General features: G+C 42.1%; 1 protein-coding gene across 3 annotated transcripts in view; it reads left to right on the forward strand.

Annotated features, from left to right (window-relative positions):
- Nucleotides 1–1,070: 1,070 nt before the first annotated feature.
- The window catches only part of HLTF (helicase like transcription factor), a 416,132-nt gene continuing 402,689 nt past the window's right edge, over nt 1,071–14,513 (forward strand). For 2 of the 3 annotated variants that reach the window (XM_086944107.1, XM_086944108.1), the window contains exon 1: nt 1,071–1,292. In XM_086944107.1, the coding sequence (XP_086800233.1) occupies nt 1,273–1,292 (20 nt within the window). In that variant the 5' untranslated portion in view covers nt 1,071–1,272. The remainder of the gene's footprint in view (nt 1,293–14,513) is intronic. The other variant, XM_086944109.1, reaches the window with a different exon arrangement.

Genomic DNA, 14,513 nt, shown 5'->3' on the forward strand with positions numbered 1-14,513 from the left:
GCGTGGGAAGGTCTCCAACTCGTCGCCAAAATTTATGTAGTAACCACGCTACGCTGGTATGATGTAAACCAAGTAGGTTTATTCAGAAGTAAGTTAACAGGTGGTAAAAGTCTTGTAGATGGTAATTCACAGCCCCACCAGGAGCAGCCTGCTAGCTGCTCAGCCCCTCACACCTCATCCAGTCACACAGGCATTCTAGTGAAGATCCACTCACCAACATTCCATACAGAGTAGACACACAGGCTGAGCAGCTAGAGTGAAGAAACATAGGGAATGAAACATCGTGTGAGAATACTACAGTATCACTATAGCACTTTATTATTCCAGTTGCACTGTAACCCACATGAAAGGGATATAGGTGATTTGCTGCTAAATATTAACATGTATTGCTAGAATCCCTCGTAGTGTCCGTAATAGTGGCTATTTATCTTGTGATGTAATTGCAGTTTGCTTGTCAGTTTTCTCTCTTCTCATATTCTGCTCATTGAAGAAAAAAATGAATTCTGGGAGTTGCAGTCTTAGTTATTTTAATTCTGAAACAGTGGGAGGAATGCACACATCAATAATAAAAGCAAAGTACAGAAATGCAAAAGTGGTGCTCCAATGACATGAAACCATTTCAGTTACCCTACTCCCAGGCTCGTAATCCGGGTTTAGTCAGTGATATAACTACATCCAAATAACCGGCGCACCTCGCTTCTGTGCAACGACGTAAGGAGTACGGAAACCCCACGATCACCGAGTGTGCGCTCCAGGCAGCAGCTATAGCCGCGCTGAGAAAACACGTTACAGAGAAGGGGAAACGAAATTCTGTGCTTTCGATTTCGAATTTCCCTGCTTCTGCTTTCCTATTTTGGATTGGCTTTTTATGTAACCGCGACGGTACTATCAAAACCCTTTGCCTATTGGTCAAACGATGAACGCATTTTAGTAGACGTGCTATGACTGGTGGAAGCGGCATAAGGCGGTAGATGGGCACGTGCTCCTGCCTTGATTGATTCCAATACCATCCAATCAGACTACAGTTTCTCTTCCATGGCTGCAAAATAATATGTGACGTGAAAAAATCCAGACAGAGCTGTCTGCTAGAGCGCGGTGAATTGCAGCAGGGGCAGAAGTTCCCTGCAGCTCCACATTCTCTACTTTGAAAGGCTGAACTGCAGACAGGCGCAGTGCATACTCGTTCACCCCGCGCTGCCTTCTCTTTGACAGTGGGCTCGGGTACCTGGCACAGGGGTGTAAAGTGGATGCTCCTCGCGGCGTCTAAGCACTATGTCTTGGATGTTTATGAGGTGAGGAGAGCAAAAGGGGGATGACCGACGGGAAGTTGTGCTGATTTTAATCACTTTTAAAAAATGTTGTTATATGTTTTTATGTAGGGTTGTGAAAGCCATAAACATGAGTGCCAGTGCGCTTTACAAGAAATATGGAGACATGTTGTAAGTAACATAAGAAGACCGAGCTTGGTACAGCAATGCAATGTCCGTTTTACAGTGGAACAAACGAGCCGTAGGCTTGAAGTACAGTTAGTCTTTTAGCACTATTACAACTTGCAAATCTGGTAACTGTGCAAGAAACCTAACCCGAGGGCACAGAAAGAAGCATCACTGAACGGATAGACACTTTCCATTAAAAGGGAAACAATAACGCAAAATAATGAACTCACTAAATTATATTTGTCATAAAAGTGAACCGAACAAGTAACAAATGCCAGCCTAGTGTGGAAATACATCTTTCACAGGTAGGTCGTCTGGGCTTCCCTGTGCGACTCCTCTAATTAAATGAAGGGTCTTCGGACTACTTTCGGTGTTGACGTTGCTTCTTGCAGCCTCTTTATCTGTCAGTAGTAGGTGAAGGCGACTTCTTAATACTTGGAACACCATAGAATCAACTTTAGCAGGCCTCCAAATTACAGCAGCAGGGCTTTCAGAATGCTGACGTGCATAACTCAGAATGGTGTCAGAACTCGCATATTCAATAAGACCTCCACCTGTACATTCACTTCAGTGACTTAGGCACCCACTACAGAGATCTGTCTGTAATCTGCATCTAACTAATGCCTTAACTGTACATATTCTATGAGCAATGAAAGATAGTGCTAGTCTGTTCGATGGGAAACGGAAGGATGTATGTGAGTGAGGTAAGCTTACTTTGCTATTGCCATATTCCTTTTCAATGATCATCACATTTGAGATCACCTTGAAATAATTCAGTTCAGGATGTGCACTGTACAAACATCTTCTCTTTTATATATTTTATAATTGACAATTGTGTTGCTTCATCTTAACAGCAATAAAGGCCTTGTACATTTGCCACAAGACAACTGGCATGCTTGCCTTTTGGGTCACTAATAAAATGTTCATCGGACAGAATGGTGAAAGAATGTGATATCTATCCAGAATTGGAATTGCTCAATGTCTATTCCAGAAACCTGATTTCAGTTTTGGCTTCCAAACTTAACCAAATAGGTGATTACTTTTCTTCCTTGTGCCTCCGCTTCCATGATCATCACATCTGAGAGTATATTCAAATCATTCAGTTCAGGATGCACACTGTACACCAGTCTCTCTTCGTGTGGTTCAAAAGACCACAATGTTGTTCCATCCATAAAAATAAAGGGTTATAGAGAAGTAACAAGAGAGAAGTCGGTTTTGTTAAGTCATTAATAAAACAGCAAGGTTGTATTGTACTGTGTTGTATTGTAATTGCATTTATATAGCGTTTACTACACCAGACGAGACATCAAATCGCTTTTTTGGCGAGTAGATTGCTACTCCAGGACCCATAAAGGATTAGTGTTGAATTAGGATAGTGAAATATGAAAGTAATTAAAGTGATGGATAGGTTAGTCAGTTATTTGGATTCAGAAGGATAGCAGAATGAGAGAAGAGGAAAAAAGGTTTGCATGTATATATCGCTTGTTTACCCTTAGAGGCTGTTGAAGCGCCTTTATTTGAAGGGGGGGGGGGTGGCAGTAGCACGCTACTCCGGAAACCCATAAAGGATTAGTGGTGAATGAGTATGGTGAAATATGAAAGTAATTTGAGTGGGATATTAGTTATTTGGACTTAGAAGGATAGCGGAGGGATAGAAGGGAGAGAAACGTTTGTGATTCACTAATTCTAATAAAAGCTATTCAGTGCAGAGATAAATATAAGGTACTAAAGTAAAACAATCCAAAAGAATTTTTTTTTATGTACAAGTTTCTACCCTAGCTATAAAGTGTCAGTCGGCTACACTTACAGTAAGTCCAGGATGAGCTAAGAGCTGTTCTCCTCAGCCTCCATAGTGCTGCTTTTCCTACAGGATACAACCAATATGGGGCTGTTCTGAATTATGGAACTTGCCCTCACTACAACTGCCATATTGGCACTGGTATTGCGAAATGGGATGCTTTGGTGTTGGGCACGTTTTTGGCAGTCCCAAGGCCTATTCCTTCTTACCTACACCCTGTCAGCTGGGAGTGTGGCTTGACAGTGTGAGCCCGGCCTAATTTTGGGACACAGGCTACGATTCCAGTGACTTGCCCTGCAAAACATGCTGCACTTGCTGTAAGACTTGCCTAAAGTACGTTGCAAGGCCTCTTTACGGAGGTGGACCTGAGGACATTTGCCCAGTTTCACCGCACCTAAGTCTAAGGCTGGTGAACATGCTCCATAAAGCAGGGAATGTTTCACAATATTTCATGCAGGATGACTATTTTCCTAAGGAAGACCCAGACCCCAAAGGGGCAATATTCGAGTACCAAAATATGGTGATGGAAAAGAGAAATGGGGTCCTTTGCCCAGTCCTCCTGTTAATCCTGGGGTAGGGAGACGTCAGTAAACAACATTTAAGCTTACCCTTACAATTTTAATATAGGTCTGACAGGTTTACAAAGGCAGAACATAAATGTTGACATAAGTGACCTAACCACACCCAAATTATGAAATTTACAACCTGTGAAAATTAGTACACATGAATGCTTGTTAGTGCAAAATATGGAGCCCACTTATGAAGCCTATCACACCAGGTAGGTGAGCGTTTATCATGCGTACATGAATGTATGGCAACTTCATTAGACATTTGGATGTTTCTTCTGGGAAATTTTTACCTGTATGTTTATGGAAATTGTACAACAGCCTGTTACCCCTCTCACTCCCTCTTTAGTGGCGTAACTATCTGTTTATACCTTCATTCATTTGTGTGTGAGGGTCGTGTTTTGTTCCTTTTATAACTGCCACCTGTCGTTAACTTTTTACTTCTGTTATGGAAGGTTGCACTGCTGCTATACATGTTGTACCTTTATTGTGTTATGAGGTGCAGTTTAAAACTTTTACTTGACTTAATAAACAAGCATTTTCAATGCAATAGGTCTCGCATTAGGAAAGTTTGAGCTATTGGTATTGTAAATGACACATTTTTTATTTATGTGTTGGTTTTGAAAATCGCAAAATTAATAGCTTTGTCATTTACAATGCCAATACTTTTAAGTTTCGCAAATGTGACACCTATAGCATTTGTAATGGCAATATGTGTTGTATTTATGTGACTTAGATGTATTGATATTACAAATAACAATTGCTTTTATTTTTTTTTTAAATAATTGATACTTAAAAAAGTTATTATTTATAATGGCAATAGCTTAAACTTTTGTAAATAACTTTCGTGAAGATTATGTTCTGTGTATTTTATTATGACGAAAATCCAATAGCAGAAGTGAAATATTAACATCTTTCTGTGACATTTGTAATAAAGCTTGAAACATTGAGAGAACAAATTGGAACCAGTTGTTGAATGGTTGCACAGATTGATGATGTGGTGGCGCTGAGTGATGTGGTTGCGACGAGTGATGCTGTGGTGTTCAGTGATGCAGTGGTGGCACATAGTGATGTTGTGGTGCCCCTGAGTGATGCTGTGGTGGTGTTGAGAGATGCTGTGGTGATGCAATAGATAGATAGAGTGTAATTATGTGGTGTGTAACTATGTGGCACTGAGTGTTATTGTTTGGAGTGTATGTTGCGTTGAGTGCATTGTAATTATGTAGTATATAATTATGTGTCGCAGTGAAATTGTGTGGAGTGTGTGTTGCATTTAGTAGAGTGTAATTAAGTTGTGTGTAATTATGTGGCACTGAGTGGTTTTTGGAGTGTATGTTGTGCAGCGCTTCGCGCTGCTTACACCAGCTCGACCTAAAAAAGTGAAATAAGGCTCATTGTTTGGCGTTACTCTACTAAAGGGGAAAAGTCTACCCTAATGAATCAAAAGGTAGCCCAAAAAGAGTCCAAAATAAATAAGCAAACAGCAACAAGGAACTCACCGAGGGGTCACAGGGAGGTCACACGTACACCACAGGTTATATAAGAAAGTATAAAATCTTTGTTTTCTTTTTTCCATTTTTTTCATATTTAGTCAATACAAACGTAATCCATAATGTGTTTATATCCTGATACATCGATTAATTAAATCATAAAAAATGTTCCAATAAATATTAAACACTATTACCCCACAAAACTTCCCAACAACCACATCCTCTCAGATCTTTCAGTCACACTCAGACATTCACCAACAAAGATAACACATTCCTCAACGTTATCCCCAGAGTGACACAAATAATAATGGGATCCCGCAAGATATTCGTAGCAAATTGCCAAGTTGTTGGGCACAGGATCCAGAACACACGTAAAGCCAACGCGCGTTTCGGTGCTCAGCCTAGATGAACAGGCGTACCTTCATCAGGGCTCTCACGCCGAGGTAGTGGGGGACACAACACATGAGAAAAATAGTCCGTAGCCAATCTCTCGTCCTATTTCTCCAAATCTGTAAATCTCAACAGTCTATGTAGATAAGACAAAAACACGCTCGATGGCGATAGCAGGTTTCAAAGAATTGGTCAGATGGCACCCGCTATGAGTGAATCTGAAGGGACGCGTGTTTCAAATTTCAAGTCTGTGCTTAGGATTCAGCAGACTAACCCGTCCCCGATTTCACCAACAAATTGTCGGCACAGCAAATTCCGCTCCTTTTACGACCGTCCAAATCAGTGGCTCCGCAGAATTTTCATACATGCTCTAGTGCCGCAGGATGGATCAAAGCATACGGGGCTCCTCTCGGCGGTCACGGTGCTAGCAGCTATCAAGCAACCCGCTTGATAGCGTTCCCACTTAAACAAAAACACGCTTGGCAAAGAAAAGAGGTCATCGCCCTTTTATTGAGCCTGTCCGTAAACCTGCTTTGCTGCTTTTATTCCGGACTTATTTTAGTAAAATGTAATAGTTCGTGATCTCCATCAGCACAGGCCTCTCTCTCCTTACAGAGTTTTTCTTACGAGAGAAAGCCCTGTCGCCCTACTACAAAGTAAAGCAAAAAAGAAAAAAATGAAACGCAAAGTCAACCTGCATGGAATGCTCAGGTTTTAAGTGAAGTTTAATGAGGGCAGGCGGCCCCACAGAAGTGGAAAATGCACGCACGGGGTGAAAGGTTGCGGAGAAGCTAGCCTTTGCAGGCATGGCCAGGCTAGACCTATTTTTTTTAAAGTGCCATTCACTGTGGCAGCTTGTCCCGTTTCCTTTCCTGCACCGACACACACTGTAAACAGGGTTCCCCCTCATGGGTGTCTGGCCTGGGGTTGCACTTCATAATGGGAGCAGCAGCGTGCCTGAGCGGCGGGCCGGCTCTGGCTCTAAACAGCGCTGACAGTTCTGACGAATAGACGCAGTAAAGGTGGCCTGTGGTGGTGGGGGCCACTGAGAGCACCCGAGCATTCCTGGGGGCTGGGTCTGTACATTGCTCTACATTCAGCAGGCACCCCGCGCACAGGCAGACCTTTCTTGTGGATTTACGTCCTGGCAGCACGTGCGCTAACGTGAACACATGCCAGATTCTCAAAGCCATTTTCATACATAAAAGTACTTTTAAGATCGAATATGACTGATTTTTACCCCTGTGGCAGTAGGATTTGCGGCAGTAGGACTTAGCACCCTTGTTGATAGACCCAACAAAACCCAGAAAGATTCCAGAATTTCGCATTAAGTGAAATATGCAAAATTATTTGAAAGTTCACATTAGCCAAGTTTGCAATAACACGCTTCAAGCAAGCGGGATCCCTGTGTAAAAAGTCTTGCAAGCCTCCTGCATGACATTGGTTTGCATAGAGCGTTTCTTCTCTTCCGCGACTGTCTGCCATATTTTACAGCCGCTGAGTGACATAAGGCGGGCACACACTTCCGCGCAGGCGCAGAGCGCTCTTGGCCGTTTCTCTGCTTGCTGATGTCGTTGAAGAGGCGACGGACGGAGAAAGAGCGGGGACCGGTGAGAAGGCGGGGGATGGGACGGTGGGGGTTACCCCTGATGGGGTACAGGGGGGGCAATGCCCGAGAGGAGGCAGAGAGAGGAACCAGAAGCGGGGAGTTTTGGGGGAAATTAAGAAACGTGTGTGTGTGTGTGAGATTGCGAGAGGCTGACTTCCTATGGAACTGGGACAGGAGATGTGCACGGCGCGTGGGTGAACGTGCGCGCACACATGCTAAAATCGCCGACTGCCCTGCACGTGCCCATCCCTTGTCAAAGATTTACAGCAAGTGGATGACAATAGAGGCTTCGCTAGATGCAGCGGTTCGCGCTGCTTACACCAGCTCGACCTAAAAATGACTTGCATTGCCAATGCTTGTTTTTATGCATGATGTGAATGAAGGCGTGAACTTTTACAAAATATGTGCTCCAAGTTTTCTTTTGGATTTACCCAAGAAACTAGCAATTTGTTTAATGAAGTTAGCAACTCTGTAAAAATTTTAAATGTAGCTGACAAGTGGCCAATTCTGGCATTTTAGCAAACCGTGCATTTATACTGAGGTTTTGAGCCCGTGAGGAAACTGTTAAAATCAAAACTACAAGCCCCACAATGCAAGTTACTGTTTGTTGAACAAAAAAAACAGATGATGGTATTCTATGTGCAAAGAAAAATAAAATTTAGTTCCTGGTTTTCTGTTTTTTTTTCTTTTTTTATAAATCTTTTTATTAAAACGTGGCATCATTAAAAACATATGTACAGAAATTACATAGCATTTAGCAGTACATCATGAAATGAGGGGGGAGGTGAAAACAAAAGTACATAATCAAAATACATTTTCATGGGGATGAAGGAACATCAATAACAACATCTCTAGGTGGTGTACAATTCCCGCCCCTATGTGCATTCCACTGGTTCCAGATTAAGGCCCATTTCCGGGGACGCCCTCATTCAACATACACAGTTTTTTCATGGAACATGGACGAGTCCATATCTCTTTCCCACTCTCCAAGTGTAGGTGGCGTGTGTGAGCCACACCGTTGGGCAATATTTCTTTTGGCGATCATGTTACCCAACGTAACCCATTGTGTCTGCGCTGCTGTGCAATCAGTGGGTTCCCAAATACGTCACACACCACCATAAGGGTTTTCCGGGGGGCAGTCAAATAAAGCAAAATATCATCTGCATATATGGAAATCCTGTCTTCCCAGTCAGGGGTCCATTTTATACCTCGGATCAATGGTTCCCATCGAATCCAAGCCGCTAGGGGCTCCAGGGACAGCAAAAAAAGTAGAGGGGAGAGGGGGCATCCCTGACGGGTGCCCCGACTTAAACGGAACAAGACTGAAGCCCTACCATTAACCATGACCTGGGCGAGTAGTCCAGAATATAACAAGCTTACCCATTCAATAAAATCAGAGCCAAATCCAAATTTGGCCAGGACCGCCCATAGGTAGGGCCATTCTATGGTATCAAAGGCCATAGTCTCGTCAAGCGAGGCGACCACAGCCGATTCCCGCAGAGTTTGCCCTCTAGCATGACGCCGTGCAATTGGCGTAGGTTCAGAGCTGTATTCCTGTGGGGGATAAAACCTGATTGGTCCGGATGAACCAGACCATCAATGACTTTTACTAGTCTGTTTGCTAGGAGTTTAGCCAAAATCTTAGGATCAGTGTTCAGTTAAGAAATAGGTCGATATGAAGCACATTTTATTTCCCGGTTTGCCCTCTTTAGGTATCACAACTATCGATGCCACTCTCTGGTCTATCATCAAAACCCCTTCTTCACGGGCTTCCTCAAACATAGTTTTTAGATATTGAGCTAGCCTGTCCGGCCTAAGTTTGTAAAGCTCGATCGGGAGTCCGTTGGGCCCCAAAGCCTTGCCCGAGTTCAAAGAGCGGATGGCTTGAGCAATCTCATCCACTGTGAGTTCACTATTCATAAACTCCGAGTCTTCTTTGGACAGACAGGGGAGACGTATATCACAAAGCAGCAGGTGGGAATCCTCCTCAGGTCTATCCGAGACCGAGGTGTAGACCGTTTGAAAATAGTTCGCAAAGGTCTCAACTATTTCATGCGGGTCAGTTATCAGTTTTCCTGTCGCCTAAACGAGTTCCGGAACAATGCGTGCGGCTCCCTCCCTTTTGTCCAGCCAAGCAATAGGCTTCCCAGCCTTGTCCCCTAAATCATAGATCCTCCCCTGTTGTTCCATACCGAGCGACTTAGCCATATCAGTAACCAATGATTTATAGTCCCGTTGTTGTAGGCTAAGGATATGTAAATTAGCCTGTGTCACCTCCTGCTCCAACTTCCTCTCAAGACCACTAATTTCCAATTCAGCTTCAACAATCTCCTTATTACGTTCCTTTTTTGGTCGAAGCCTGCATTGCAGGGCATGGCCCTGCTGCTGGCAAAGAGATATTGTGAGCAGGGGATTTCAGTATGGCATGAAGCCACACCCCTTTTTTCCATTGGCAGGCCTCTTGAAACGGAGGCCTGCCATTGGAAAAAGCTCCTGTTTAGCAGATATGTCTGCTCTGGATCCCACCTCTCGAGGACTCCATGACCTGCCTTACGGTAGCACGGCAATATTTTCAGAAATATTGCCTTGGCAACCATGAGGCAGGTCAGGGAGTCCTGGAGGGGCGGGAATCAGTATCCTGCGCCCGCAAGTAACAATTATCACAGCATGAGACCGCACTTATCACAGCATGTCAACAGGCGCCCCAGGCTGCTGGAGCACTCAACTATAATTAATGTGCAGTTGAGTGCTCCAGCAGTGTGGGGCGCATCTCTGCATGCTGTGATAATTATCACTTTGGGGCCTCATGCTGTGATAATTAGGGCGGCATGCTTTATTTGCAGCACTGAACATTTTCAAAGAAGGCGAAACAGCGACATTCATTGGAGACACTCGCCCTCACCCCCCTCACTCGCCCTCACCCCCTCACACCCCCTGACCCCTCACAGGCCTCCTCACCCTCACACACCCTCACCCTCTCACCTTCACACACCCTCTCACCCTCACGCACCCTCACCTTCACACACCCTCTCACCCTCACACCCCCTTACACCGCCTCACCCTCACACCCCCTCACCCTCACACCGCCTCAGCCTCACACCCCCTCACACACTCTCACCCTCACACCCCCTCACTCTCACACACCATCACACACCCTCACCCTCACACACCCTCTCACCCTCACACACCCTCTCACCCTCACACCCCCTCACCTTCACACACCCTCTCACCCTCACACCCCCTCACACCGCCTCACCCTCACACCCCCTTACCCTCACACCACCTCAGCCTCACACCCCCTCACCCTCACACACCCTCACACACCCTCACACTCAACACATACCCTCACACACCCTCACTCACCCTCACACCCCCTCACTCACCCTCACACCCCCTCTCACCCTCACACAGCCTCACTCACTCTCACCCCCTCACACACCCTCACCCTCAACCCCCTCACCCTCACACCCCCTCACCCCCTCACCCTCACACACCATCACCCTCAAAAACTCTCACCCTCACACACCCTCACCCTCACTCACCCTCACTCACCCTCACTCACCCTCACTCGCCCTCACTCGCCCTCACACACACTCACACACCCTCACACACCCTCACCGACATAGCATAACAAAACATAGCATAACGAAACACAGCATAGCATAGCATAACAAACAAAAGCATAGGATAGCAAAAGCACAGCATAACAAAACAAAGCATAGGATAGCAAAACAAAACATAGCATAACAAAACAAAACATAGCATAGCAAAACACAACATAGCATAACAAAACACAACAAAACATAGCATAGCATAACAAAACACAGCATAACAAAACAAAGCATAACATAACAAAGCATAGATCGTAGTAAAACAAAACATAGCATAACATAACACAACAAAACATAGCATAACATAACATAAAACAAAGCATAACAAAACATAGCAAAACACAGCAAAACATAGCATAGCATAACAAAACAAACCATAGCATAACATAACAAAGAATAGCAAAACAAAACATACAGAATACTGAAATCTGACCCTTCCCCCCATATTGTATTCGCAGTTTCCAAATTTCTCCTTGCTATGTGGCGTAAGAGGTCCAAGCTGATTAAGGAAAATCTAACATAGATCGAATTTCCCGCCACTGTTTTAATGTTTTTACGGCTTCCGCTGATAACCTCCTTGCCATAATGTCAATTTTACTCCCATGTAATGAACTGTGCCGCTCCCCTTCTTATGTATTTTTATCTATTCGATTTTAGAGATGGATAAGAAGTCTCGTTACTGTTTTTTTGTACATTCCAGTGATGTTTTTATACTGTTGTATGTATTTGTATGCTTCTTTTATGGCCTAAAAGGCCGAAATAAAGATTTTTTGGATTGGATTGGATTGGAAAACAAAACATAGCATAGTAAAACAAAACATAGCATAGCATAACACAACAAAACAGCAGAACAAAACAGCATAACATAGCATAACATAACATAAAACTAAGCATAGCATAACAAAACCTAGCATAACAAAACATAGCAAAACACAACAAAATATAGCATAGCATAACTAAACACAACAAAACATAGCATACATAACAAAACACAGCATTGCAAAGCATAGCAAAACATAGCATAGCATAAGAAAACACAACAAAACATAGCATAGCATAACCAAACACAACATAGCATAGCATAACAAAACAAAGCTTACCATAACAAAACATAGTATAATAAAGCATAGCATAGCATAACAAAACATAGCATAGCAAAACAAAGCATAGCATAATAAAACACAACACAACAAAACATAGCATAGCATAACAAATCATAGCAAAACACAACAAAAGATAGCATAGCAAAGCATAGGATAGCAAAACAAAACATAGCATAGCATAACAAAACATAGCATAGCAAAACAAAGCATAGCATAATAAAACACAACAAAACATAGCATAGCATAACAACACACAACAAAACCTAGCATAGCATAACAAAACACAACAAAGCATAGCATAACAAAATACAACATAGGCTATGCTATGTTGTGTTTTGTTATGCTATGCTATGTTGTATTTTGTTATGCTATGCTATGTTTTGTTGTGTTTTGTTATGCTATGCTAGGTTTTGTTGTGTGTTGTTATGCTATGCTAGGTTTTGTTGTGTGTTGTTATGCTATGCTATGTTTTGTTGTGTTTTATTATGCTATGCTTTGTTATGCTATGCCAAGAGTTGTTTTGTTAGGCTACGCTATGTTGTGTTTTGTTATGCTATGCTAACAAAACAACGCTTGACATAGCATAACAAAGCATAGCATAACAAAGCATAGCATAACAAAGCATAGCATAATAAAACAAAACATAGCATAGCATAACACAAAATAGCATAACAAAGCATAGCATATCAAAACACAACAAAGCATAGCATAGTATAACAAAACATAGCATAGCAAAACAAGGCATAGCATAATAATACACAACATATAGCATAGCATAACAAAGCATAGCCTAGCATAACAAAACATAGCATAACAAAACATAGCATAATAAAACATAGCATAGCAAAACAAAGCATTGCATAGCAAAACACAACAAAACATAGCATAAGAAAACAAAGCATAGGATAGCAAAACATAGCATAGCATAATAAAACAAAGCATAACAAAACATTGCATATTATAACAAAACATTGCATATTGTAACAAAACATTGCATATTGTAACAAAACATTGCATATTATAACAAAACATTGCATATTATAACAAAACATAGCATAGCAAAACAAAACACAACAACACATAGCATAACAAAACAGAGCAAAACACAACAAAGCAGAGCATAACATCATAGCAAAACACAACAAAGCATTGCATAGCATAACAAAACAAAGCATAGGATAGCAAAAAACATAGCATAGCATAACAAAACAAAGCATAGAATAGCAAAACAAAGCATAGAATAGCAAAACAAAACATTGCATAGCATAACATAACAAAACATAGCATAGCATAACAAAACATAGCAAAACACAACAAAACATAGCATAGCTTAACAAAACACAACAAAACCTAGCATTATAAAACAAAACATATCATAGCCTAGCAAAACATAGCATAGCATACCAAACACAACAAAACATAGCATAGCATAACAAAATATAGCATAGCAAAACAAAGCATAACACACACAACCACGCACACACAACCACACACACAACCGCACACACAACTATTTATCTATTTATCTATCCATCTATCTATCAATCTATCGCCCTCACTCTATCTGTCTATCAATCGCCCTCACTCTATCTATCTATCGCCCTCACTCTATCTTGCTATTGCCCTCACTCTATCTTGCTATTGCCCTCACTATCTATCTATCGCCCTCACTCTATCTTTCTATCTATCTATCTATCTATCTATCGCCCTCACTCTATCCATCGCCCTCACTCTATCCATCGCCCTCACTCTATCCATCGCCCTCACTCTATCAATCTATCTATCTATCGCCCTCCCTCTATCTATCTATCGCCCTCACTCTATCTATCGCCCTCACTCTATCTATCGCCCTCACTCTATCTATCGCCCTCACTCTATCTATCGCCCTCACTCACTCTATCTATCGCATCACCACAGCATTACTCAGCACCACCACAGCATCACTAAGGGGCACAACAACATCACTATGCGCTACCACAGGATCATTGAATGCCACAGCATCACTAGTCGCCACCACAACATCACTCCGCGCCACCACAGCATCAATCTGTGCAACCATTCAACAACAACTGGGTCAAATATGTTCTCTCAATGTTTCAAGCTTTATTACAAATGTCACAAAAAGAGGTTAGTATTTCACTTCTGTTCTGGATTTTCGTCACAATAAAATACACTGAACATATTCTTCACAAAAGTTATTTACAAAAGTTTAAGCTATTGCCATTATAAATTACAATAACTTTTATTTAAGTAATAATTATTAAAAAAATTAAAAGCCATTGTTATTTGTAATATCAATACATCTAAGTCACGTGAATACAACACATATTGCATTAGAAATGCTATAGGTGTCACTAGTTATAACTATTGGCACTGTAAATGACAAAGCTATTATTTTTGCTATTTTCAAAACCAACACATAAATAAAAAATGTGTCATTTACAAAACCAATAGCTCAAACTTTCCTAATGCGAGACCTTCTGCATTGCAAATGCTTGTTAACTCCTGCT

This window comes from Lissotriton vulgaris, chromosome 11, assembly GCF_964263255.1.
Source record: "Lissotriton vulgaris chromosome 11, aLisVul1.2, whole genome shotgun sequence".
Lineage (NCBI taxonomy): Eukaryota > Metazoa > Chordata > Amphibia > Caudata > Salamandridae > Lissotriton > Lissotriton vulgaris.